Here is a 25559-nt window from a genome sequence, read left to right on the forward strand (position 1 = left end):
TTGAAAAGTGTAACATAAATAAATAATACAAAAAATGAAAACCTTAAAAACCTAAGAAGTAATTTGTATCCATAAATACATGGAAGTTGCTCACAAAATACCAATACTTTATCGGAATTATATCAATGTCTCAAAATTTCGCGATATTTTACCCAATCGTAATCTCCAACAGGACCACCACCAACAGCAAACAATGGACACGGTGAAGCAGTAGGGGTAGAATCGTCCAGTAAAAAATACGAGGGCTCGGAAACGTTTTCCTTAAAAGGATACAGGGGTATTTGAGTAATTTACGACCACACAAAGGGTATACGACGTGTCAACTCGGGGTGTGACGCCGTAAGACAACAGAGCGAGCGGGAAAACGAGAGCGCAGAGAGAAAGAGAGAGAAACTCTACTTCTTCGTAGAACATAAAATAAATTTTGGAAAAGAGGGAGGAATCCGGCGAATCGGCCTGGATAAGTGGTGGAGGATGAAGGCGTCTGTAGGAATATTCCGGTCGCCGCTGGACAAGCCCTTGAGGGAGCTGACGGAGGATGACATCTCGCAGCTCACGCGCGAAGATTGCCGGAGATATCTTAAGGAGAAGGGTCCGATTTTGCACTTCTCCTTCTTTTTCTCTATTGCTTTCTTAGGCTTTCGGTCATAAGTAGGAAGAATAGATCGCCATGTTTGTTTCTCCGGCGATCGAGAGAGTTTTCCGGCGATCCTTTTTCTCACTCTTTTTCCTTCTTTCCTCTTCTTCTACCTCTTGTGAAGGAATGCGACGGCCGTCCTGGAACAAGTCTCAGGCAATTCAGCAGGTCCTCTCGCTCAAATCCCTCTTCGAGACGTGGCCCGGGAAAGAGGAATCCGGCTGCCGGAAACTGCTAATCAAGAAGCCCTCTCCGGGCTCATCTGGCGGACCGCGCCCGCTGGACGTCGCCGGAGAAGATCCCGTGAACCTTTCAGAAGTGAGCGTTCCTTTCATCCCTCAACTATTTTACGAATTCTTTCTCGCGCAAATCTTTTCTATCCAGATCGTACGGTAGGCTGTGCTCCTCGCTTCCTTTTTCCGTCAAATTTAAATTTATTTTTTGTCGATTTCTTCTTTTGTTGTTTCGTTCTTGGAGTCGCCTCCCGGTGGAGAGGAGAGACGATTCGTACCGGCCGTGGCGCCGCACCCGTCAGCACCTCCGCCGCTCCGCCTGCCGGTGTTCTGCGCGAGGGGGGCGGATTTAGATGGGGAGAGATCATCCGGAGACGCCGGATTCGCGCAGATCTCCCAGGAACCCGCCGGAGATTTCCCTATGTGAGTCCTTTTTATCCTTTGTGTTTTTTAACTTATTTAATTTGAGGTCGGGGTTCGTTCTTGGTCGTTTTTCTGTTTTTTTTTTTAATCCTTTTTATCCTTTTTGGTTATGACGTGAGTATCCTTCGTGTCTCATAAACACCGATACGCTCTTTGGACGACAACTCGCTTGCTTTTGAGGTTCGGGTAAGAGCCTTTGAACCGGTCCATATTGAGATCGGTTACGTTCTATTTGGTTCCGGTAGAGTTCGGCTCAAATTCGAGGGTCCGGTGAGCCAGCGGCGACCAGAAGCACGATCACTGTCCTGGCAGCCTAAAACACCGTGGGCTTGTCCTGGCAGCGTAAAACTCCATGGGCTTACCCCGTGCCCCAAGAAGGCGTCGCTTCGACTTGCGCAAGGAATGACGCCTGGGATTTGAACCTAAACCGGGTCTCTAGCGGCATAGGCCCCATCCCACTACGTCAAAACCTCTTTGGGGCTCCGATTACTCATTAAAATCTTGATTTTATGATTGAGATTGGAGGTTCAATCAAACGCGATCCATTCTCACAGTAAAGAGTGAAAGGCTCATTCGGTCAACGGTTCGGTTCGGGTGCTAAAAATTCTTTGGAATCAAATTTGCTTTCATCCAACCATCAAAAGGAGAGAAAGATTGAATGACAAGTCATCTTCATTATCATTAATGCGTTCATGAAGCCAAGCTCTGCTTGGTAAGGTTCGGAACCAAGTTGTGGCCCTTTGGGCCAAAACGGTTAAATTTTAAATACGTAAAAAATATGAAAAACATAAAAAAACGTATACAAATAAAAATATCACGTTATTAATGTGATAATATCAAGATAATTTAAAAAATGTGATATTTTGAAAAAATCGTTCATTTTTTATTAAATCGGTTTTTGAAAATTTTCGAAAAACGCTCGATATTTGTGATTGTTTGTCGACTTTCTATCTTTGCTGCTTCAGCTTTTCTGGTGGTCCTGTCCTGTCACTTTGGTCACTCACCCTTCTACGATTTGCCCTTCAGTGGAAAATATATTACATTTTCACCTCCTCTCTCCCTCTCTCAAAGAAATGTGTACGTCTGGCGTGAGCAGGTGCACAATGAAGAACGCATCACAGTTGACCATCTTCTACGGGGGAAAGGTTAACGTCTACGACGACGTCTCGTCGGAGAAGGTCGGTCCCATACCTCTCTTTATTTTTAACTCATGCCTTTTCCTTTTCCCGTTCTGGGTTTCCAGCGTCGGTGGTGGGTTTGGTGGCTCACTGCCCTTTTCTTGGTGGTCCACCTCAGGCCCGAGCGATCCTGCTGCTGTCCGGAAACCCCCCCGTCTTCATGCCGCATGTCCCGCACGCCTCCGTCTTCCCCGCCGGCGCCAGGGGAACCAGGCCGCGCTCCCCTCCGCCTCCCAGCCTTCCTCTGTCGTCGCCAGCCGGTACGTTCCCGATCTTGCCCCCTTCCTTTTTCTTAATTTACGAAAACACCCCTTTCCCGTTATGGTGGGCAACGGCCCGTCCCGGCCTGTTGGGAAAACCCTGTTTCACGGCCCGCCCGTTGGGCCCATGAGCCTAATCGGGCCAGGTCTATTATATAATATGTATAATAACGGGCTGGATCGGCCTAGCTCGTATCAGCCTGTCGGCCCGCTTCGGCCGAGCCAGCGCCAAATATGACTGGCCCGTTGTTATGTATGGAAACGACGAAAATGCGTCTCCCTCTAATAACAATAAAGGGCGGTTTCATCATTTTTTTCGGGGATAAGGGTATTTTGGTGATTGGGTGTTGTGCTTTCTTGCAGATGCCTCGAAGACTAGAAAGGAATCGGTGCAGCGATTCTTGGAGAAGCGGAAGGATCGGTATTTTCTCTTTGACGTTAATTTCCTTTTGGATGTCCTGGTTTGCTTTGCAGCCAGAAAAGTTGTGGTCCAGGCCAACCGAGTTGTTGATCGAGCCGGCTCGGTTTCTAACGAGCTCTAGTGTGAAGAGAAGCCGATGGTCCAACCCAGCTAGCGACTGCCGCTGGCCAATGTGAATCGGGTTGGGTGTGGTTCAGCCTGACCCAATCTTGGAATGCATAAATGCGGCACTGAAATTATAGGTTAACCAGAATAACATGTAATTAATTCAATTAATTAGATAAGTAATAATAATCAACAAAAATTGCAAGTTCACATGCAAATAATTAGGTAAATAATAATAGATATCCAAGTTAAGTTATTATGTAATAGTTAATTTTAAATTTTTTATATTATTGAAATATTTAATAAATAACTCATGCCCATCGGATCGGGGCCTGAGCTCGACCCACTTATATAACATGCCGGATTTCGATTGGGTACTGGGCTTAAAATCATGGCTCAAAGCTGGCCCATGACAGGGCCGGTTGCCCACCCCAAATTGGACATCTCGGTTATGTTGGATATCGTTAAGGGGACGTTGGTAATTTCATTTTTCTGGGTTCAAATTTCAGGGGACGGCTAAAGGGTTCCTGCGGGCGGCCAAAGTCGACTTCGGGTCTGGAGCAGTACCTGAGTCAGCAGATACGCGAGTCGGTTCGGAATTTCCGATCCCGTTCGGGGGACACGTGCTCGCCCACCAACCCCATGGCACCCCCCACACCGACCCGAACCGCGACCGTCCGGAGCCAACCTTTCTCCGGTGACCTCAACAACGATGACGGTATGGACTCTTTCCCCTAAAGCGCCTTCTTTTTCTTTCTTTCTATTTTCGGTGCCTGTTGGTTCAAATCCAGATCCGGTTGGGATCGCTTAGCAGATCCAGATATGGGCGTGTAATGTCAAGTGCGTGTCCCGTTGGATTATGGCTTTCTGCAAAAGCATATACTAAGTGGACCCGGCGTGGGTTGGATCTCCGTCTGGGATGCCTTATCCATGTGTAGGTCTGAATTGTGTTTGAATCCTAGCGGAGCCAACTCGATCCGTTTAGGCTGAGAGGGGAAGTATGGAACTGTGATTGTTTCATCCGCTTTTTCCATAGCCTTCACGGTTGTGGGTTTTAGGTTTCGGGTTTCGGATTGTGAGTCACCACCATGCAAGATCCATTTACGTTGGTATTGGGCTGTACAGACTGTAGACTTGTATAGGCTCTGGTCAGATGGATGATGACTAAACCCAATCGAATTATACTTATCTGTTGTAGATCTGATGTCCGAATTCTGTGTGCTATATCGGATCAAGTGAAATTAAATAGAAAACGTGTACTTTTCATCCAAAACTTACAGTCAGACCGAACCCGGATCTGAATGCAGATATAGCGGAAAGTAACTTTTCACCCTAATTCGATCCCAGATCTGAATCCTATCGAGCATCCCATCTTAAAATCCCTATCCGAAACTTATGCATCTGATTCGGGTCATAGGTCCATCCCAAATCCGATCCATTTTCTATTTTGTTCTTTTCTTATTATTAGAATTTAGAAGAAGCGCTTGGACATTTCGGTAATTTGGGACGTTTTTTTTCTTTCGTACTGCAGACACACGGGATGCAGCCACGTAGCGGTTGACACGCGTCTTCTCGGGCTTCAGAGAGTGCGTTGATCCATGTCGTCGGAGGGCGTGGGCCCCAACGGGGAGGGCGCACGAGTTGTACGGCCCCACCCCCCATCGGAAACCGGTTTTCCATACCGTATCGGATTTCGTGAAAGCTTGTCTGTTTGGGAGGGCGCCGTTTCGGTGGGACCCGCAAGAAAGGTCGTTCTTTTCTTTATGCTTTTGCTAGGGTTGAGGCTGTCTGTGTTTGGAGGGGCGAATCACGAGAGAGACCAAAACGCCTTTCAACTTTTTGGGTTTTTACGTGTTTGCCCCGGGTTGTATTTCATTCTTGCTGCTTTTCTATTGCGTTTTTTTTTTCCTTTAAATTTTCCAGTTTATCCCAAGCTCCCTTGGAAGAGAGAATGGGGTGGATGTTGCGGTGGGTTGGTTCATGGGCTCGGGGTAACCGATCAAATAAGCTCGATTGACATCGGCGTGATATGTATTACGGAATTGAGTGAATTTGGAACATAGTCTGGGTCTGGCTTGGGAGATGGCCTTCTGACTCAGCTGGCTTTGATCTGATTCTTCCTGGTCCAATTGTTCCTTGTAGTTCAAAGCCAAGTCTTGCAGCCTCGACGCAAAGCAGAGCCCTAGCGCTCTTGCTGTGAATGGGTCAGATTTGGTTTGGATCGAGTGATGGTTCTATCGGGCCTAACTGCGTCTAGCTTTACAGGATATGAATCTACAGAAGTGTGGATTCAGGTTGGCAGCATTCGGGATTCTTTTTATTGGGAACCCCTTGTCATACTGGAGATTATTCAATTGCATCTTGTTGGGTTCATCAAACCTGATTGATTTAATCCACAGTTGCCCATTCAGTCGCATGCCTGCGATCACACACACACACACAAACAAGAGTGTTTTTGGGGTTCTCCTTGTGAATGGTTACGTCAACAATGAAGGGGTCGATGGATGAACCTGCTTATCCGGAAAGCTTGGATAAGTTGGGATATTGCATTGTGAGTCAAAATGTCATCTTTTCTATAGTTCTACGTAGTAAGGATGCGGCCAACATTACTCCTTAAATTTCTTGATAATATCTAAGTGCAAGCTTTTCTTTTTAGATAATTAGGATCCTGTTGATTTCTTCTTTTTTTAAAGCAAGCTGGGGTTAGTCCAACACCTACCAGTTATACAACTATACCATTAGGTTTTGAACCGTCAACGTTGTTGACGTGCACTTGCCACTCCTACCAGACCCCCGTTGGTGATCCTGTTGATTTCTTCTTTTCCCTTTTACTCCTTCAACCCCTATTTTTTGTTTTTGTTTTAAGTCGTCTGCCATCCCTATACTTGAATGGTCTCCCCTATCTTTTGTAGCTTGTACTATCACATCACAAATGGCCTGGTAGTTCTTCTGACCTTATCAGACGTGATCATTGTTATGTTTCCCCAATATCACATGCTGGGATGAATTATTGTGGCAATATTTATATCAGTAATGCTTTGCTCTTCACTGTGGGTCGCACATGAGAGTATATGCATGTGATTTGTGGGCCCTGCTTTCGATTCGTTCTCCATGCCTGGTTTTGAAAATGAACGGTCGGGATGCGCTGCGCCCCATGTCACCCATGTGAACCCCATGTCACCATGTTCACAGGGGTAATATTTATTTTCGACTTTCAAGCAGACGCAGGTGGTGCAGTTTAGTGTTTGGGAAAGTAATGCAGGAAGCCACTATTTTTTCCCAGGTGCATCAGGTGGGTCCCACAAGACGGTGTCTACGCATGGATCCCTTTCTGGGTCCAGTATGCTTATGGTGTCAAATTTGGTAGGCTTGGATGCCAACTTGAACGGGGACCCGGATTAGGTATTTAGACCCACAGATCCTGCCCATGGGTCTAGGTGAGCCGAGCCCACCTAACAGACTAAGGCGTAATTCAATCTGGATTAGTCTGACTGCCTACGACTAGGCCAGACATAATCAGTCTGCCACCATCGAGATGTCTTACGTCTTGGATTCAATGTTTTGATCTAACCATATCACACCATAATCGAGGGCCAGATTTGGTTCCAAAAGTTAGCAGGTCTAGTTTAGATGAAAATCCCATCTGTACATGTTTACCTATGTGCACGGGATTTTTTTTTCTTTTTCCAATCAAAAAGGGCAATAGGAAACCATTTGATCAGACTGGACCTGGATTTTAATCCAGCTATTGATGTTTCATTTGGATCTGTACTTAAACCTGATTGTGTAGGTCCATTTCTTAGTAGCGGTGTCAATGGGCCAAGCTGAAGATCCGATTAATACATGGACCTGGGTATAGTTTGTGAAATTTTATACCAGACCCACACCTGACCCTGGTATTAAGACCTGCAATTTTTTAATATAAAATGATAAAAAATATAGTTTTACCGGGTATGGTTCATGTTGTTCCTGGGTATGGGTTTTCTTATAGTGGACCTGATTAGACCTTGGTCTGGACCAAATACCATACCCGAAAATCTGGTCGAAATCTGCTTCCATGTGGGTCCGAACCAAATCTGACTCGTTGACACCCCTACTTCTAAGGTAATTGATCACTTAAATTATTAGTTTTGATGTTAGATCCATTTAGGGATCCACTTGTACTCAACCCTTTTTATGCCTTGTCATCCTCTGTGTTATGAAATGCAAGTGAAGATGCTTTTAATTGGTCCCATGGCACCAATTTGATCATTTTTGTAGTTTGGTAATTTGAGCGACTGCCACAAACCACTCTCCAACCAGAAAAAATGGGGCAAAAAGGCTCAAATGCATGGGCGACCTCTGCAAGGTTAGGGATGTAAATGGATCATATTCAATTCGATGCAGTCTTTACTGACTCTGACCTAATTGAACCTTAGGCAATTGGATTCCAAGTTGGATTCAGATAAAGATGAAAGTGAGTAGGTACTGAACTCGGATTTTTACATAAATTCAGATTTAAATGTAAAAATCCCAACTCAAATGGGAATTTGATTTTTCATTGGATTGGACTTGGACTGGTTTGGCAAATCTGACTTATTGTTAGGGATGGCAGCGCCTCCGGGGAAAATGGGGCCCCTCCCTGCCTCGCCCATCAAGCCTTATACCAGCTACATGTGGTTGGCTTTGAATGTTCCATTTTTAAATTTCTTTCTATCTAGAGCTGAACTTTGGTCACTTTCTGACCTTCATATTGCTTCTGATGCTTCCTGCCAAGACTGGTGGTCAACGTAAAAGTATAGATTTTTGAAGGTTGAAAATTTGGCATATTCTGGGCCCTTTGATTTTTCAGCTATAAGAAAATCTAATATACACATCAGAAAAACATGATCTAAGCAAAACATATATATCGGAAGATCAGATGTATTAAAATAATAATAATAAAAAACTTGGAGTTTTTACTGATGTGTTTAGAACCCACAAGTGTAGCAATCATTTTCCCTCAAAAAACTGTGGATATCACATTTGTATGTTTGTATCCACAAACTATTAATACAATATCAAGAAATCAATGGGTCAGCAAGATATTATGGTATTGTTGGCAGTTTAGAAGGATTGATTGTGAAAGGACTTCATTGGATGGTGCTTTGAGTGGAAATAAAGGCAAATGAAAAAGTTGAATGCAAATTGGACTGGACCACGCCTAAAGGACAAGGTGCTTACCCAAGATTTTTTTGCCTTTTTGACGTGAGAAACAGGAAATTCAAGATTCTTTGGGCCATTATACATTTACGATTATGAATATATGATCATGTTAGTCTATTGTGTTTATGAGTTCTTTTAAATCTTTTATTCAAAGGAATGATTCCTGTCAATCTTAATCAGAACTTGGATCTGATTGCAAATTAACCGCACACTGGTTTGAAAATTTTATAAATCAGACCTGGATCCATATACCACTCGGGATCTTGTAAGTCTAACCCGATTAGTTGATTGGACTTGTTCCATTAAGCGCGAACCTGGGTTGGAATTGGGTCATACTAACATGTTAGCTCCACCCTGGATGCCTCCTAATAACAAGTGCAATGGAATAATTTTAGTTCCTATTTCTAGTTGGAATACTCAGGCTCTGTTTGGGATCCTTGAATAGGAGATGCATTGCTGTTTCCCAAATGTCCTCTGCTGTTTGGGAACTGTATATTGCTGTTTCTCCATATTCTCCGTTATTTGAAAGCAGTGGTGTTGCCAAAACACTGTATGGTAATACACCATATTTCGATGCCATTCACAAGAAAATGTTTTTGACATTTCATCTGCCAACACCACACTTTGGCAACATCAAGTGACAACGATATTTCCATCCCAATGCAAAGTTCTCAAACAGGGCTACACTTGAGCCGAGACAGTTGAGCTCAATCTTGTTCAAGTTCGGCTCGAGACAAACTTGAGCAAGTTCAAGTAAGGCTCAGCTTGAACCTAGCTGATAGCATTTATTACAAAAAAAATACACATGTAATTTTTTTAGGAGGCAAGATTCGACCCATGGTCCATGAAGCTTGAAAGCTACTATGACCTATATGATTGGCAAGGACATTGGTCAGAGTCCACCCAAACAAATGTTTCTCAAGTCCATCCCAGTTCAGCTTAAAGATTCTCCAGCTTAGTGGTGTCATTTCTTCAATATTGGAGTGGCTTCAATAAAGAACAAGGAATTGTCCAGTGTTTTCTCCTATCACAATCAAATGGTACCTTCTTCTTGGAAAGGGTTGAGTTTTAATAATGTTATCTTCTTCTTTTGAGAAAAAAAGGCACTTCCTCTTTTACAAAGTGGATGAGCCTGCCCAAGATTTGCAGGCCTTGATAGGATGTCTTGGTTTTGAAATCCCATCCAATGTTGTCAGTATCTACCCGAATCGGCCCATACAGAAAATCGAATTGATACTAACCTGAATCGGTTATTTTTTAATAAATATAAAAAATGTATAAAATCAATTTTTTTACTATTATTTTAATGGTTTTAACATGTGTCAAGTTCTGATTGACACAAAATATTTTTTAGTGATTCAATTGAGAATGGGTACAGGCCGATTCACCTGAATAGCAGGCCAAACAATTAAGGGACAATACCTATACTGACAACTTGCCTCCATCCACTTGCAAAAGTTTGGATGCTGAGTAGGGTTGGGCTTGCCTTAACCCCCATAGTTTTATAACACAAAATGAAAAACAAACAAGGGTATATTTGCATTCTATTTGAGTATATTTTGTTTGACATATAACATAAGATGATAGTGAGGTAACAAGAGAACTACCATTCACCAGGGCTGGGAAACGCTTGTGACTCGCCTTGTGTTCCTCTTATAAAGAGCTCATTTAGAACTCATGAAATAGGCTCGGCAGACGGCAAGTCAAACACAAAACTGGTGTTCCAAAAATTTCAATACGTACTGGTGGAAACCAGGGGTGTAAGTGGGTCAAACAAACCCAATTTGAACAGAAGATCCAAATTGATTAGAACCAATAGGACTGAATTTTTAACAGACCCATGGGTGAGATCAAGTCCAAAACCTAGTGGAAACACAATGGACTTCATGAATTTTGATCACATTGAGAATTATGTAAAAGGGATATCTGCTTGCCAAGCCAAGCCCTTGGATGTTGCATGGGACCAAGTACTCGTCTAGCCTCCCATCTAGGGTCTGTCGTCCAAGTTCATGGATTCCTCTAATATTATAGGTAATATATAGTACTAAAAATGTTTGAGTTCATGAACTTGGTTATGCTCCATTTGAATGATTTGTTTTTTGGTTTTTGATGACCATGATGGAGGATAAACACTGGTGCGAATTGAACCATAGATGGTAAAACCCATTTAAAATGGTTCTTTTTAAACAGGGCTCCGCGTGGTTGGTAGGAGCTGTCAGTGCACGTCTTCCTGTGGTGGGACATTGCAGGTTCAAATCCCCAGTTGAACGATTGAATAGTAACTGGTGGGGGGGTCTGACTAACCCTAGCATGGCTTTCAAAAAAAAAAAATTGAACTATATAGATGGTAAAACCTTTTTTTTTTTTTGAAACTTGCACATCTTTTAGGAAAGCATTTATATGCATAGTTCTCGAGGAAAGCATGACATGGAAACAATTCCACCAAATTTTCAGTGTTGAAACCCCTTTGTCTTTGCTACAAACCTTTATATGTACAAATGCCTTTGGATCATCATGGCGCAGGTGGTTTTAGTCCAATCAGACCTCAATTCAGCATATTTAAAATAGTAGGGATCAACTTTTGAATTATGTTTTTTTTGATAAAAAAAAGGATTTTATGAATTTATAAAATGTAGCACATTGTAGGTCATTGACTTTTAAAGTCTTATTGAAACCTAGGGGCATGTTATAATCGGATGATCTAAGAGTCTATTCTGGCTAAGAAAAACACGTTGATCCCATATATAAAGTTAGTTTCATGAAAAAATAAGAAATAAAATAAATAAAAAAGAGAGAAATATGTACCTACAAACGACTAGCAAATAGAATCTCTCTCTCTCACTCTCTCTCTCGTAGTGACGCATGATCAGGTCTTTGTCAAGCTGGTGATGGGGGCGCCATACAATACATATGGGTTAATATTATTGAGCTTAAAATCATTGATACATGTTGTATTGAACATAGTTTCTTTGATGAGGAACAAACCTTGGATCATGTTATTTTGTTCTAAAAAATGAGTCGTGAAATTTTAGTGCATTGTGAGATGTTAATTTGAAGCCCTTAAAAAATCTGCTTGCATGTTACTTTCACGTGTTTCAAAACTCATTTTCTACTAAATAAACTATGTAGATCACATCAGTAAGGTTCAATTTACAAAAAAATAAAAATAAATTAAATACAAAAAGAATGTGATTTATACTCCATAGTTTTGTGCTTTCAATAGCACTTGTTGTACATAGATCTACTCCCAGATCTAATCTCCATAAGTAAAAAACAAACCTTTAGATCGCGTACTTTACTCACCACTTACATGTGCAATTTTTTAAACAATTCTTTTCTTCACGAGTACAAACGTAATAAATTAGTTCATTCTGAACACATCAGAGAGGGTGTTGCGTGTTCTCCCCCAAACATGCACTGTAGCTACAGTGCATGTTCGGAGGTGGTGTAGTCTGGTGTACGGCACCACCGTACACCCGACTGAGCACCGCACGGTGCTCAATCAGGAGAGAGACGCACATGCTTACATACGTGGTGCAAACATGGGGATACGAGACGCACATGCTTACATACGTGGTGCTCTTTGGGACCCCGATCATGAGATGTAGCTAACTGCCCTGTTCGGGGGGGGGGGGGAACATATAACCTGCTTCGCAATCGAGAGGGTTGTGTATGTTCGCCCCCGATGATTCACTGAATCCCACGTCCGTGTTCGGGGGATCGAATGAGCGCCACGTATTCATGCACATGGGGCTCGTATTCCCGTGTATGTTGACATAACTTTGCATCGGACTCTGGTGTTGTTGCAAAGACTTAAGTACCCTTTATTGCTATTCTTCTCATAAAGTGATAGTTTGAAAAAATGACAAAAATGCCTTTTATTCAAAAAAGAAAAAACAAATAGTTAAAAAAAGGACAAACATGTCCTCCATCCAGAAAGTCGAGGATGATGTTGACTCTTCAAAGTCTTCTTCTTTTTTTGTTCAAAAAAAGGACAAACATGTCTTCTTCTTCTTTCTCCGTAAAACATTGTAAAACCCTTTCTCTCTCTAGAGAAGAAATAAAGGGAAACAAAGAGTTCTTCCTGGAGAAGGCCTGATTTAGAGTTTTTGCCCTTACAGGAGGGGGGTCCGGGGGCTATTCTTCTCATAATTTTTTTTTGGGCCTTCCAACAATGATTTGTAGTATTATCGGGCTTTCCTACAACAATTTGTAGTATTTGTTGTGTCTTCCGTAAATCGCGAAACACTATAGTGATTTGTAGTGTCTTCCGTAAATCGCTATAGCGATTTGTAGTGTCTTCCGCAAATCGCTATAGCAATTCGCAAATCGCTATAGCGATTTGTAGTGTCTTTCGCAAATCGCTATAGCGATTCACAAATCGCTATAGCGATTTGTAGTGTCTTCCGCAAATTAGGACCAACTTGTCAGAGCCGTGTCTTCCGCAAATCGCTATAGCGATTTGTAGTGTCTTCCGCAAATTAGGACCAACTTGTCAGAGCCGTGTCTTCCGCAAATCGCTATAGCGATTTGTAGTGTCTTCCGCAAATTAGGACCAATTTGTCAGATCCATATCTCCCTAACCGGAGGTCATATTCCAAATCCGTAAAAAGTGTTGTCTTCGTTATTGAGTCTAGTTTATTTCTGTAAATTTTCAACAATTTCTATTGTCATTTCATTTCCCATTTTAACTTCAACGATACATTATAACCACAATCATCAAAAGAAAGATTGCCCAAGCTAAGAGTCACCGTTCTCGCCCTCCTCCTCGACAGCAACCCAGTCGATGCAGTCGCGCTGAGGATGGCCAGCAGAAGCTCCACCACGTCGTCTTCCTCTCCCTAGCGAGGAGGTCTCAGCGGAGCCGTCGTTCCGGTGACGGGTGTTCATCTCATTCCGGTGACGGGTGTTCTACGAAATGTAAATCCCCCCTTCTGTAAGGGAAAAAGGCCATGAACACGCTGGGAGGAGCCCTCAGACCCCCCTTCTGTAAGGGTAAAAGCTTTGAATCAGACTCCATAACTCTTCAAGTTGAATGATGCTACCTACACTGGGAGGAGCTCTCAGACCCCACAACTCTTCAAGTTGAATGATGCTACCCACGCTGGGAGGAGCCCCCAGACCCTCCTCCTGTAAGGGTAAAAACTTTGAATCAGGCTCCACAACAGTAAATGTGCAGGTCAGTCGGTGCTTGATGGAGCAATGTATGATCTTCTAATGGATGTGCACAGAAGCAGAAATAGAAAGGAGAGAGAGAGAGAGAGAGTGAGAGTTGAATGATGCTACCCACGCTGGGATGAGCCCCCAAACCCTCCTCCTGTAAGGGTAAAAACTTTGAATCAGGCTCCACAACAGTCAATGTGCAGGTCAGTCGGTGCTTGATGGAGCAATGTATGATCTTCTAATGGATGTGCACAGAAGCAGAAATAGAAGGGAGAGAGAGAGAGTAAGAGGGTTGATGTTCATGGCCTCCTCCAGGGGAGATTTTTTTCTCGGATAATCCTGCAGTGCAGAGACTGGGTCTTAAATAATCATCTTCGGGGCACTTAAGTCTTTACAACCACTCCTTTTCAAGAACCGTCATTTTTTTTTGCACCAATGGAGGAGAGGGTACTTAAGTCTTTGCAATCGCATCAAACTCCAACGCTAATTAATGGTGACAAACATGGGGATACGAGACGCACATGCTTACATACGTGGTGCTCTTTGGGACCCTCGATCATGAGATGTAGCTAACTGCCCTGTTCGGGGGGGGGGGGGGGGGGGGGGGAACATATAACCTGCTTCGCAATCAGGACCCCAAACATGCACTGTAGCTAACATTTGGTTAGCTACAGTTCGTGTTCTTGGGGTGCACATATAACCTGCCCCGCATCTGTACTATTAGATCTAACATTTGGTGGTTTGATTCATGCAAACGAGAGTATTCTCACTCTTCTCTGTCAAGCTCTCAGGATAATATTATCTCTATCACCAGCCTTGACACCTCAACTTGGTAGGAAGTTTACACAATCGCATGCCCTTTTGGCTCTCTCTTATGAGCTTCGCACTATGAAAGTAGATTGATGTAACTAGCCTTTTGATTTGTTTCTTCAAAGACTAGATCTTCCCTAAAAGAATAGGACATTCACAAAGGCACACCACACAAAAACATGATTTAATGTGGTTTAGCTGGTTAGGCTTACATCGACGGTTTCAACTGTCTCTATCTCTCTTCGGTTTCTTGAGACGAGACGTTCCTTAATGTGTTTATGTATTTACAAGAGTTTACAAGAAATGGACTCTTCAACCTGTGTTGGAGTTCTACCACGTTAACTAACTCCCCCAATGAGTTTATTCTCATCACATGATACATCAGGATTGAATTTCTAGCTTGTTATGAAATCTTCTTTAGACTTATCGTGAACCTCATTTGCCTTATACGTTCTGGAACCTTCCTGTTGAGCTGTCATAGTGGGTCCCACAGGTGATGATATGGCCACAGTTGAGTTATCCTTAACATCCCCCTCAAGTTCAACAACTAGGGTAGGACATTGATCTTGCTTCTTAGGAGGCTGAGGGGATGACAGAATCTTCGGTAGGATATCCTCAATTCGATCCATAGAGGAGACATACCCTACCTGAAAATGCTTCTTGTGAATATGATTACTAACAAAATGAACATCAAGCTCTATATGTTTGGTGTGGTTATGGAACACAAGATTAGCTGCCAAATAATTGGCAACAATATTGTCACATAGGATTGAGGAGAAGGCAGAGGAATACAAAGTTATGTCAACAAGTTAGAGAAAGAACTTTAGCTGCAACATTGTCAAGGCCCTGATATTCGGCCTCGGTACTGGATTGAGACACAATAGTCTATTTGCGGGCAGACCAGGATACAAGAGACTTGCCTAGAAACACAACATACCCCAGTGGACTTTTGGTTATCAATGTTGTCGACCCGATCAGCATTGGTATAAGCAGTGATGGCTAACGATGGAGAGAAGGCAATGAAGAGACCAAGATGTAGGGTGTGCTTTGTTGGGTCCAGCCCTATTCCTAATTAATGGTGTGGGGAAGTGGAATAGCCACCCACTTCTCATTAATGCAGGAGAAGTTGAAGGGTCAGCTCTATCCCCTCATTAATGATGTGGAGAAGTGGAATAGCCACCTAACTCCCATTAATGCAGGAAGTTGAAGGGTTAAAACCCCTTCGGTTTCTGGAATGAGTCCAGAAGGCTCACTTCTAGAAGGTTCATATCTAGAAGACTCTATGTCATCTATAAATAGGGGTGCAGAGGCTGTGTGCTGGAAGGAGAAGAGTAGAGTGGCAATGTGCAGAGAGAGAAGAAGTGAGAGAGAGAGTAGAAAAATAAAAGGAAAGAAGAAGGTTTGTCACCACGCATTGATCCTCAGAGAGAGGTGTTGGTTGTGGTGTGGGCTTTGACTCTGGTTGTGCACCCGAGAGGTAATCTTCTATTCATTTCTTTCTGTGATTTCTTTGTTATTATCTTTAACTTTGGGCAAGTTATTGGACGTTGTACTCTCTACTTTCATTATAGTGGATTATTCTCTCCGTGCCCCGTGGATGTAGGTCGTGTTGACCGAACTACGTAAACCCTTATGTTGTGATTTGATTGTGTCTTTGTTAGATCCTATATTACTTCCGCATATTTTTTGTTATCTTAATTTCTCTACAAGTGGTATCAGAGTAGGTTCGTGGAAAATCATGTCTTCTAAGTCAGTTAGCTCTAAGTTTGAGGTTGAGAGATTTGATGGCAAATGAAACTTTTCCTTATGGCAAAGAAGGGTGAAAGCTCTACTTGCACAACAAGGGTTGCACAAGGCTCTTGTCGGAAAGGCGAATAAGCCAGAAAGCATGATTGATGATGAATGAGATGATCTTGACTTAATGGCTGTTGGTGTGATTGAGTTGTGTCTATCAGATAAAGTCATGTGTAACGTGATGGAAGAGATGACAACAGCGAGATTGTGGTTGCGACTAGAGAGCCTCTACATGACCAAGAACTTGTCCAACAAGTTACACCTCAAGAAACAACTTTATAGTCTTCGTATGAAGGAAGGTACTTCCATTCTTGACCATCTTAGTGTGTTTAATAAGATTATTGCTGGTCTGTTTAGTCTAGATGTTAAACTTGAAGATGAGGATAAAGCTTTGTTGTTACTAACCTCATTGTCACCATCTTATGAGCATCTTATGACAACCATAATTTATGAAAAAGAAACATTGGATATGGAAGAGGTCACAGATACGCTCATTTCCAATGAAATTAAGAGAAGACCATCATCGAATGAGGATTCTGGTGAAAGATTGATGATGAGTTCATCCAAAGGCAGGGGTCGGTCAAAGGACAAGAAAAATTACCGCAAATATAGGAGCAAGTCCAGATCAAAGAAGGACATCACTTGCTACAATTGTGGAAAGAAAGGGCACTTCCAGAATCAGTACAAAGAGCCAAAGAAAAATCAGAAAAAATGGAAAGAGACAGAATCATTAGAAACCAAAGAAGATGCCACAGCCACAGTTGAAGGTGAACTTGTGATTTTGTCTACTACTAATGATCCATGTATCTGTGTATGTCAGGATACAGATTGGGTCATAGACACAGGAGCCTCGTACCATGCCACACCACAGAGAGAATATTTCAGTACATACAGGATCGATAATGTTGGTGTTGTCCGAATGGGAAACACAGGAACGTCAGAAATTATAGGTATTGGAGATATTCATCTCCATACCAGTCTTGGGTACATGTTGGTGCTAAAGAATGTCAGACATGTTCCAAACTTGAGGTTGAATTTGCTTTCAGTAGGAAAGCTTGATGAAGATGGCAGAAGCAGTGTTTTTAGCCAAGGACAGTGGAAACTCAGCAACGGGTCATTGGTTCAGGCCAGAGGAAAGAGATGTTGTACTCTTTACAAGATGCAAGACAAGGTATGCAAGGGACAGTTGAATACAACTGAGGACTATTCTATTGATTTGTGGCACAGTCGATTAGGCCACATGAGTGAGAAGGGCTTATAGATTCTTGCTAAGAAGGAGCAACTCTCAGAGTTAAAAGGTACACGTCTAAACCCGTGTGTTCATTGCTTAGCTGGTAAGCAACATAGAGTATCCTTTGTTAGAAATGCCTTTCATAGAAAATCTCACATTCTGGAGCGAGTTTATACTGATGTTTGTGGTCCTCTGAGAACAAAAACTGTTAATGGTTTTACTGATGTGAAAACTTTCAGTGGTGCACTTTATTTTGTTACTTTTATAGATGACTTCTCCAGGAAGGTTTGGGCATACCCTCTGAAAACCAAGGATCAGGTTCTTGATGTATTCAAGCAATTCCATGCTATGGTTGAGAGAGAAACAAGAAAACAACTGAAATGCATCAGGTCAGATAATGGTGGCGAGTACATAGGTCCATTCCATGAATATTGTAAAATTCATGAAATTCGTCATGAGTTGACAGTTCCAGGTACCCCACAACACAATGCAATTGCAGAAAGGATGAATCGTACAATTGCAGAAAGAATCATGTGTATGCTTGCACAGCCCAAGCTGCTAAAGAAATTCTAGGGCGAGGCCTTAAGGACAACAGTTGATGTGATCAACTTATCTCCTGCTCATGCCTTAGCAAATGATGTTGTAGATAGGGTATGGTTAGAAAAGAATGTGTCTCACAAGCACCTGAGGGTATTTGGATGCAGGGCATTTGCATATATCCCCAATGAGGAGAGGTCCAAGCTTGATGATAAGACAAGGCAATGCATTTTTCTGGGATATGGTGATGTCGAATTCGGCTGCAGGCTATGGGATCCAGAGAAGCAGAAGGTATTCAGATCCAAAGACGTGGTATTCTTTGTAGACCAGACACTTGAAGATATCAAGAAAGATGTGTCAATTCAGACTTCTGCAGGTGGATCTATCCACTTAGATCCAGTTACTCCTCCAGTGGCACAAGTTGAAGGAAGAACAGTGCAGAAAGATGATGCAGAGGCGGATGTTGATTTACCCGCAGGCCATGTTGAGCAGGAAGAAGTTAGAGAACAACCTCTTCCAGAACCTCAATTGAGAAGATCTTCCAGAGAGTCACAACCTTCTAGAAGGTATTCTCCACATGAGTATGTGATGCTTACTGATGCAGGTGAACCAGAGAGTTACCAAGAAGCACAAGAGTGTGATCAGAAAGATCAATGACTAATAGATATGCACGATGAGATGGATGCATTGCAGAAGAACCACTTATGATTTGGTGAAACTACTAGAAGGCAGAAAGACCTTGAAGAACAAGCGGGTTTTCAGGTTGAAGACTCAAGAACAATGTTCTCAACCAAAGTACAAAGCTAGATTGGTTGTGAAAGGCTTTGGTCAAAAGCAAGGTATTGACTTTGAAGAGATTTTCTCTCCTGTTGTTAAAATGTATTCTATTTGTGTTGCTCTAGGTATTGCTGCTAGCCTGGACTTGGAGATTGAGCAACTAGATGTGAAGATTGCTTTCCTTCATGGTGATTTGGAGGAGGATATATACATGGAGCAACCAGAAGGCTTTAAAGTCAAAGGTAAAGAAAATCTTGTATGCAGGTTGAAAAAGAGCTTGTATGGGCTGAAGCAAGCTCCAAGACAGTGGTACAAGAAATTTGATTCATTTATGGTTGAAAATGGATACAATAGATTGACTGCAGATCATTGTGTCTACATAAAATGGTTCGGTGAGACTTTTATTATTCTGTTGTTATATGTTAATGATATGCTTATCCTTGGAAAAGATATGTCTATAATTGACAGGCTTAAGAAGGAACTGAGTAAGACCTTTGCAATGAAGGATATGAGGCCAGCAAAGAAAATATTGGGCATGCAGATCTCTCATGATAGAAAAACCAAGAAGATATGGTTATCACAGGAGAAATACATCGAAAAGGTGTTGGACAGGTTTAGTATGAACAATGCAAAGCTAGTTGGTTCTCTTTTTGCAGGTCACTTTAAGCTGAACTCGGAGCAGAGTTCATCAAGTGACGAGGAGAAGGAGAAAATGAAGAAAGTTCCTTATGCTTCAGCAGTCGGAAGCTTGATGTATGCGATGGTATGTACGAGATCAGACATCGCATATGCAGTAGGTGTTGCTAGTAGATTCCTTGCAAATCCACAAAAAGAGCATTGGGCAGCAGTAAAGTGGATCTTTAGATATCTCAAAGGGAGCTCCAAAGTTTGTTTAAGCTTTGGTGGTGGATCACCTGTCTTGACAGGTTACACAGATGCAGATATGGCTGGAGATATTGATACGAGGAAGTCCACATATGGTTTTGTACTCACTTTTGCAGGGGGAGTTGTGTCATGGCAGTCAAAATTGCAAAGGTGTATTGTTTTTTCTACTACTGAGGCAGAATACATTGCTCTTACAAAAGCTTGTAAAGAGATGTTGTGGATGAAAAAAATTCTTGATGGAGTTGAGTTTTGAGCAATACAAGTACTTGGTGTACTGCGACAGTCAGAGTGTCATTCATCTCGCCAAGAATCCGAGTTTTCACTCAATGTCAAAGCATATAAATATCAGGTACCATTGGATCCGAGATGTGTTTGAGAAAAATTTGCTTCATCTTGCAAAGATCTCCACAAATGATAATGGTGCGAATATGCTGACAAAGGCCTTATCGATGGAGAAACAAAATACATGTCGGCAATTGGCCGACATGAACTTCAGTTGATTAGTTGAATTGGAGTATCCCCTTGGGCTGGAGGGGGAGATTGTTGGGTCCAGCCCTATTCCTAGTTAATGGTGTGGGGAAGTGGAATAGCCACCCACTTCTCATTAATGCAGGAGAAGTTGAAGGGTCAGCCTATCCCCTTATTAATGATGTGTGAAAGTGGAATAACCACCTAACTCCCATTAATGCAGGAAGTTGAAGGGTTAAAACCCCTTCGGTTTCTGGAATGAGTCCAAAAGGCTCACTTCTAGAAGGTTCGTATCTAGAAGACTCTATGTCATCTATAAATAGGGGTGCAGAGGCTGTGTGTTGGAAGGAGAAGAGTAGAGTGGCAGTGTGCAGTGTGCAGAGAGAAAAGAAGTGAGAGAGAGAGAGTAGAAAAAGAAAAGGAAAGAAAAATGTTTGTCACCACGCATTGATCATCAGAGAGAGTTGTTGGTTGTGGTGTGGGCTTTGACTCTGGTTGTGCACCCGAGAGGTAATCTTGTATTCATTTCTTCCTGTGATTTCTTTGTTATTATCTTTAACTTTGGGCAAGCTATTGGACGTTGTACTCTCTACATTGTACTCTCTACTTTCATTATAGTGGATTATTCTCTCCGTGCCCCGTGGATGTAGATCGTGTTGCCGAACCACGTAAACCCTTGTGTTGTGATTTGATTGTGCCTTTGTTAGATCCTATATTACTTTCGCATATTTTTTTGTTATCTTAATTTCTCTACATGCTTGACATAGCGCAAGATACACTTAACAACAGTCCAATGATTTAACGATTGAAGCATGCATGAATTGGCAGATCTTATTGACAGATAAGGCCAAATCAAGTTGTGTGAGAGTGAGGTATTGTAAAGCCCCAACCAACCGCCGATATGGAGTGGGATATGAAAGAAGCTTGCCATCATGAGAAGACAACCGATCAGTAATAGCAATAGGTGTAGAAATGGGTTTGACACCAATCATCTTTGCCCGTTCTAGAAGGTCCAACTATTTTGTGAGTTGATGCCTCAAATGGTAGAGAATGACTTACCTTGTTGGCATGACTTGGATATATTATTAGAAAGCTTATAAAAAATGGCAAACCATATTTACTAAGGACATGTCTGACAATCTTAAATGACGGGTGTCCCAAATGCTCATGTCATTGATGAATAGAAGCCTTTTCACCCACACACACGTCTTCACTTTATTTAGATTTACTTTGATCATTCCAAAATGGCTTTTCCCATTTTGCTAGCCTTCACAATACATCGGTCAGGTAAGAATTGAAAAACCGCATCATTATTTTGAGAAAACCTTTGAACTGAGAGTAAGTTTTGTGTGATAGTCGACACATATAGGATATTATTCATATACAAATTATAACTTAAAGAACTAAAAACAAAATTTTCAACTCTATGAATTCTCAAACATGTGCCATTATTGATCTTTACAAAGTCGCTCCCTTGATATTCGGATTGAGTATTCAGGTTGTTAAGGTAACATGGTGTGTAGCTCTTGAATCAGGATACCATCCTCCATCATCATCGATCCGATGAATATTGGCAACGTTGAAGGCTTCAGGTGCTCCTGATGTGTTCTTGTTAAAGCGATACACATTGCATTAAAGGGCACCATGCCCCTGCTGCTTCTGACAAACTTGATAGGTGGTACGGTAGTTGGCTGCCATATGACCCTGGTTTCCACAGGCATGACAGATAATACCACCAGATGTGGTACCCGTTCCCTACTGATTGAAATTTTGGTTCCGGTTGTTCCTATCGTGGAAACGAGCATTACTTCTTCTATTAGAAAATCGGTTTTAAGTCCCTTTTTTATTTCCAAAATATTGATTGCCACTATAGTTCGGATTTTGACTGGGATGCTTGAGTGCCACATTGGCTATTGGATTCTCAGGGTTCGATCCATGAGATCTTGAAGATGGGATTTTTGAACTAGCAACATGTTAAAGAGAGACTCAAGTGTAATGGGAGTCTCTTTGGTATTTAGGAAGGTTTTGAAAGAATTATATTCATTCATAGGAAGCCCAACAAGTCTACTTATTATGATATCATCATCATCAACAGGCTTGGAAGCCATGGTCAGTTGATGTGAAATAGCTTGTGGTTTATTGAAATAGTGGGTTATAGGGTCTTAATCCTTTCTCAGATTGTGAAGTTGAGATTTCAACTGTTGTATTTGGGCTCATGCGTGAGCTACATACATGTTTTTCAATGATGACCGCACACTGAGTAATGTTTTTAGTCCAACAACCTGCCTATGTACCTTTTTCGTCAATTATGATAGAATCCCTTTTAGAAGAAGTTAGTCAATTCTCTACCATTCAGAAAAAGTTGGATTTCGGTCCACATCATTCCCTTGTTCAGCAGGAAAAAATCACTTGGGCATGGGTTAGACCCATCCACATAGCCCATGAGGTTATAACTATTCAAAATTGGGATAAACTGGAATTCTCATAGAAGATAGCTGTCAAAGGATAGTTCCACAGACAGAAAATATTGTAGATTTGTTGGAGCAGGAAGATTACGGAATGAACATGCCATACTATTTGAGCTGGTCGACATAGTGGTGCAAGGCGAGTTGTAGGGTTTGATGCAGTAAGCCCCAAGGATGAAATACATCACGGAAGATAGTAGAACTGCAACTCTAATACCATGAAAGAATACGACACTCACAAAGGCATGATTTAACGTGGTTCAGCTGGTTAGGCTTACATCCACGGTTCCAACTCTCTCTCTCTCTCTCTCTCTCTATCTCTTCAGTTTCTTGAGATGAGAGGTTCTTTAATGTGTTTATGTGAACTAACTCTCCAATGGGTTTATCCTTATCACACGTTACATTAGGATTGATTTTCTAGCTTCTTTTGGAATCTTCTTTAAATTTATCTGTTGGACATTATGGGTTAAGGGTTCAACCCACAGTGTGACCCGGTTTGACAGCTATTAGTGGGTCACATTAGTGGCCAAATAATGGGGTTAGTGGGTGAGAGTTACGTGAATGTGGAGAGACCACATTCACGTAACTGCCTAATTCTCCCATTATATAAAGGGTTAGGAGGCTGCGAAGATGACGAGTGTTCGTAGCATTTTCCTGCCAAAATATTGTTCCGCATTCGAACGCTGCGGAAACGTCCAGCTCACCGCCGACCTAAGGCCTAGGCTCATTGTGGGTGTCGACCGGCTGAGGAGAACGCCGAACTTCCTACACGTACTATGGCGAATTCAGGTACGCTCCCTGTTCATTGCTGATTTTACAGGGTTTCGCCAACATTGGGTTATGGGCCCACTATGTGCCATGCATTTCCGCTGTGTGTGGCCGTGTAGGTCGTTTCAGCGATTTGGGCGTCGGTGGAGTCGTCGCCTGATAATATGGCCGACAGATGGCGAAAAGGGTTTGAAAAACCCCTTTCTTCTCTATTTTCCATTTCAGCCATCGGGCGGGGGGCTTTCGCTAGAGAGCTGCAGGTGACAACGGCGGTCTTGTCGGCGCCAAAGATAGCCCCACCTTATTGTGGGAGTAGCCTGTAAACCGGCGACAATAAAAAAAAAACAATTTGTAAACCCTTACTTGTCGCCGGAAGGGGGCTGGTTTCGTCGAGGTGTTTTTGACGTGGGGCGTTTTGCCGGCAAGTGCAGCCATTGGTCGGCTGCAACCTTGCTAACATCGTCGGGGCTGTCACCGGACTGGCAGGCAATGCCGGTCTTCTGCCATTGGACGGCGAAACTGCGAAGCGTCACCGTGGGGCGACGTCTTTTGACGGAGGGGGGGCTGTCGCTGGATCGACGTCATTGTGGGGTGACGCAGGTTGTCGGCAACCGGCGTCAATCGCCGTTACGACGACGTGGGTCGCCGTGGAACCAAAAAAGGGCGGAAACTCTTTTCGGTTTCCCTGAAAATACAAACAAAAACCCATCGGGTTTCTGTTTAATTTTTATCAGGGGACCAGATCGGGTCCCGAGTGAAAAACCCGATCCAAACCCATTTTGGGTGGATCGGGACTGCGATTAATTTTTGGATCTGACCCGGACCCATATAGCATCGGGTCTGGGTCTGATCTGAAAAGAATCGGGTCTTCGTTTGGGCAGGGTCCGATTCGGATCCGTTTTTGAAATGGGTTTGATCCAGACCCATTAAGAGTCGGGTCGAACCCGGGGTCCATTTAAGGACCGGGTCGAACCCGGGGTCCGTTTTGGACCGGGTCGAACCCGGGGTCCGTTTTGGACCGGGTCGAACCCGGGGTCCGTTTTGGACCAGGTCCGACCCGGATCTGTTTCGGACCGGGTCTAACCCGAGTCCGTTTTGGACCGGGTCTGTTTCGGACCAGGTCTAACTCGGGTCCGTTTTGGACCGGGTCTAACCCGGGTTTGTTTCAGACTGGGTCTAACCCGGGTCTGTTTCGGACCGGGTCTAACCCGGATTCTGTTCGGGTCGGGTCCGACCTGTATCAAGTATGGGTCGGGTTAGACCCAGATCCCATTTAAACCGAGTCAGATCCATGGAAGCAAGATCCGAACACTATTAAGACTGAATCGGATCAGGAACCTGATCCAACCCTTTCTGGAACCGGTTCAGAGTCGTTTTTGACAGGTTCTTTCCAGTTTTTCACCGGTTCCGAGATACTGAAACCCTGTTTTCATAAATATAAAGAAATACAGGGATTTTGACATACGGTTATAGGGCTTTATGAACTTTTGTTCATATTAAGTATCGGTTTATAAGGTTTAGAACCGGTTCGGACCCTTAGATGACCGGTTCGGGGCGGTTTTAGACCGGTTCAGAATGTTTTTAGACCGGTTTCTACTTGAGGACCCTGAGTTTTACCCATATGAGCATGTTTGGGGCGAGGTGGGGTGGGTCCCATTTCCCTCGGTCCACTGTCATCCCTAATCATTAGTCCATGACTCCATGTGGTGTATATGAAGTAAGCATTTGGACCTGTCTACACATATTGTCCATACTTTTTACCGCTTGGATTAAATATTTCATTTGTGTAGGTAACTTTAGGTGATTCTATGTAATGCCAATTGTTGTGTTTTTGATGAAAAATATATTATAAACATTCAGGTTACCGAATTTATTTTTTTCCTTCCACTGAAATTTTGATTATAACACTTAATTGATTCTTAGAGTACTCTTTTTTTTTTGTGCTTAACATTTTTATCCTGATCTCTTGATGTTTGATGATCAGATAGTGATTGGTGGCCCGTTTCTACCACATATTGAGCAAATTCTTTATGAGAAAGCTGCCATAATGTGTTCACCATCTGACCCTAAAATACGCAGCATTTTAAAGGGATTTTTTACCAAAGATGAAATTTTTTATCAATTATGTTATATAGTCATCGAACATTTAGGCCTGCAAATGGCATGTATGTGCTTATTTTAACCTGAATTAGGTTCTAGATGAAAAAATTTGTAGTAACC

At 42.6% G+C, this 25559-nt stretch overlaps 1 protein-coding gene across 2 annotated transcripts; it reads left to right on the plus strand.

The window, feature by feature from the left end:
- The first annotated feature begins 347 nt into the window (after window positions 1-347).
- LOC149827730 (protein TIFY 4B-like) lies at window positions 348-25495 on the plus strand. 2 transcript variants are annotated; one of them, XM_090019573.1, is made up of 8 exons: window positions 348-592; window positions 762-955; window positions 1115-1293; window positions 2390-2471; window positions 2590-2731; window positions 3095-3152; window positions 3767-3975; window positions 4789-5145. In XM_090019573.1, the coding sequence occupies exons 1-8, from the start codon at window positions 475-477 to the stop codon at window positions 4809-4811; spliced, it is 1005 nt and encodes a 334-aa protein (XP_089875699.1). In that variant the 5' UTR covers window positions 348-474; the 3' UTR covers window positions 4812-5145. The 2 variants fall into 2 exon arrangements, with proteins under 2 accessions (XP_089875699.1, XP_089875698.1); XM_090019572.1 differs by lacking the exon at window positions 4789-5145 and adding an exon at window positions 25324-25495 and having other exon boundaries at window positions 359-592.
- The last annotated feature ends 64 nt before the right edge of the window (window positions 25496-25559 follow it).

Source organism: Nuphar pumila, chromosome 10 (genome assembly GCF_984573655.1).
Source record: "Nuphar pumila chromosome 10, dmNupPumi1.hap1.1, whole genome shotgun sequence".
Classification (NCBI taxonomy): domain Eukaryota; kingdom Viridiplantae; phylum Streptophyta; class Magnoliopsida; order Nymphaeales; family Nymphaeaceae; genus Nuphar; species Nuphar pumila.

Coding starts and splice junctions, on each gene's coding strand:
- LOC149827730 (XM_090019572.1), top strand. CDS start 475: ATGAAGGCGTCTGTAGGAATATTCCGGTCGCCGCTGGACAAGCCCTTG. Junction 2,472..2,589: donor ACGACGTCTCGTCGGAGAAG/GTCGGTCCCATA, acceptor GGTCCACCTCAG/GCCCGAGCGATCCTGCTGCT. Junction 3,153..3,766: donor TTGGAGAAGCGGAAGGATCG/GTATTTTCTCTT, acceptor TTCAAATTTCAG/GGGACGGCTAAAGGGTTCCT.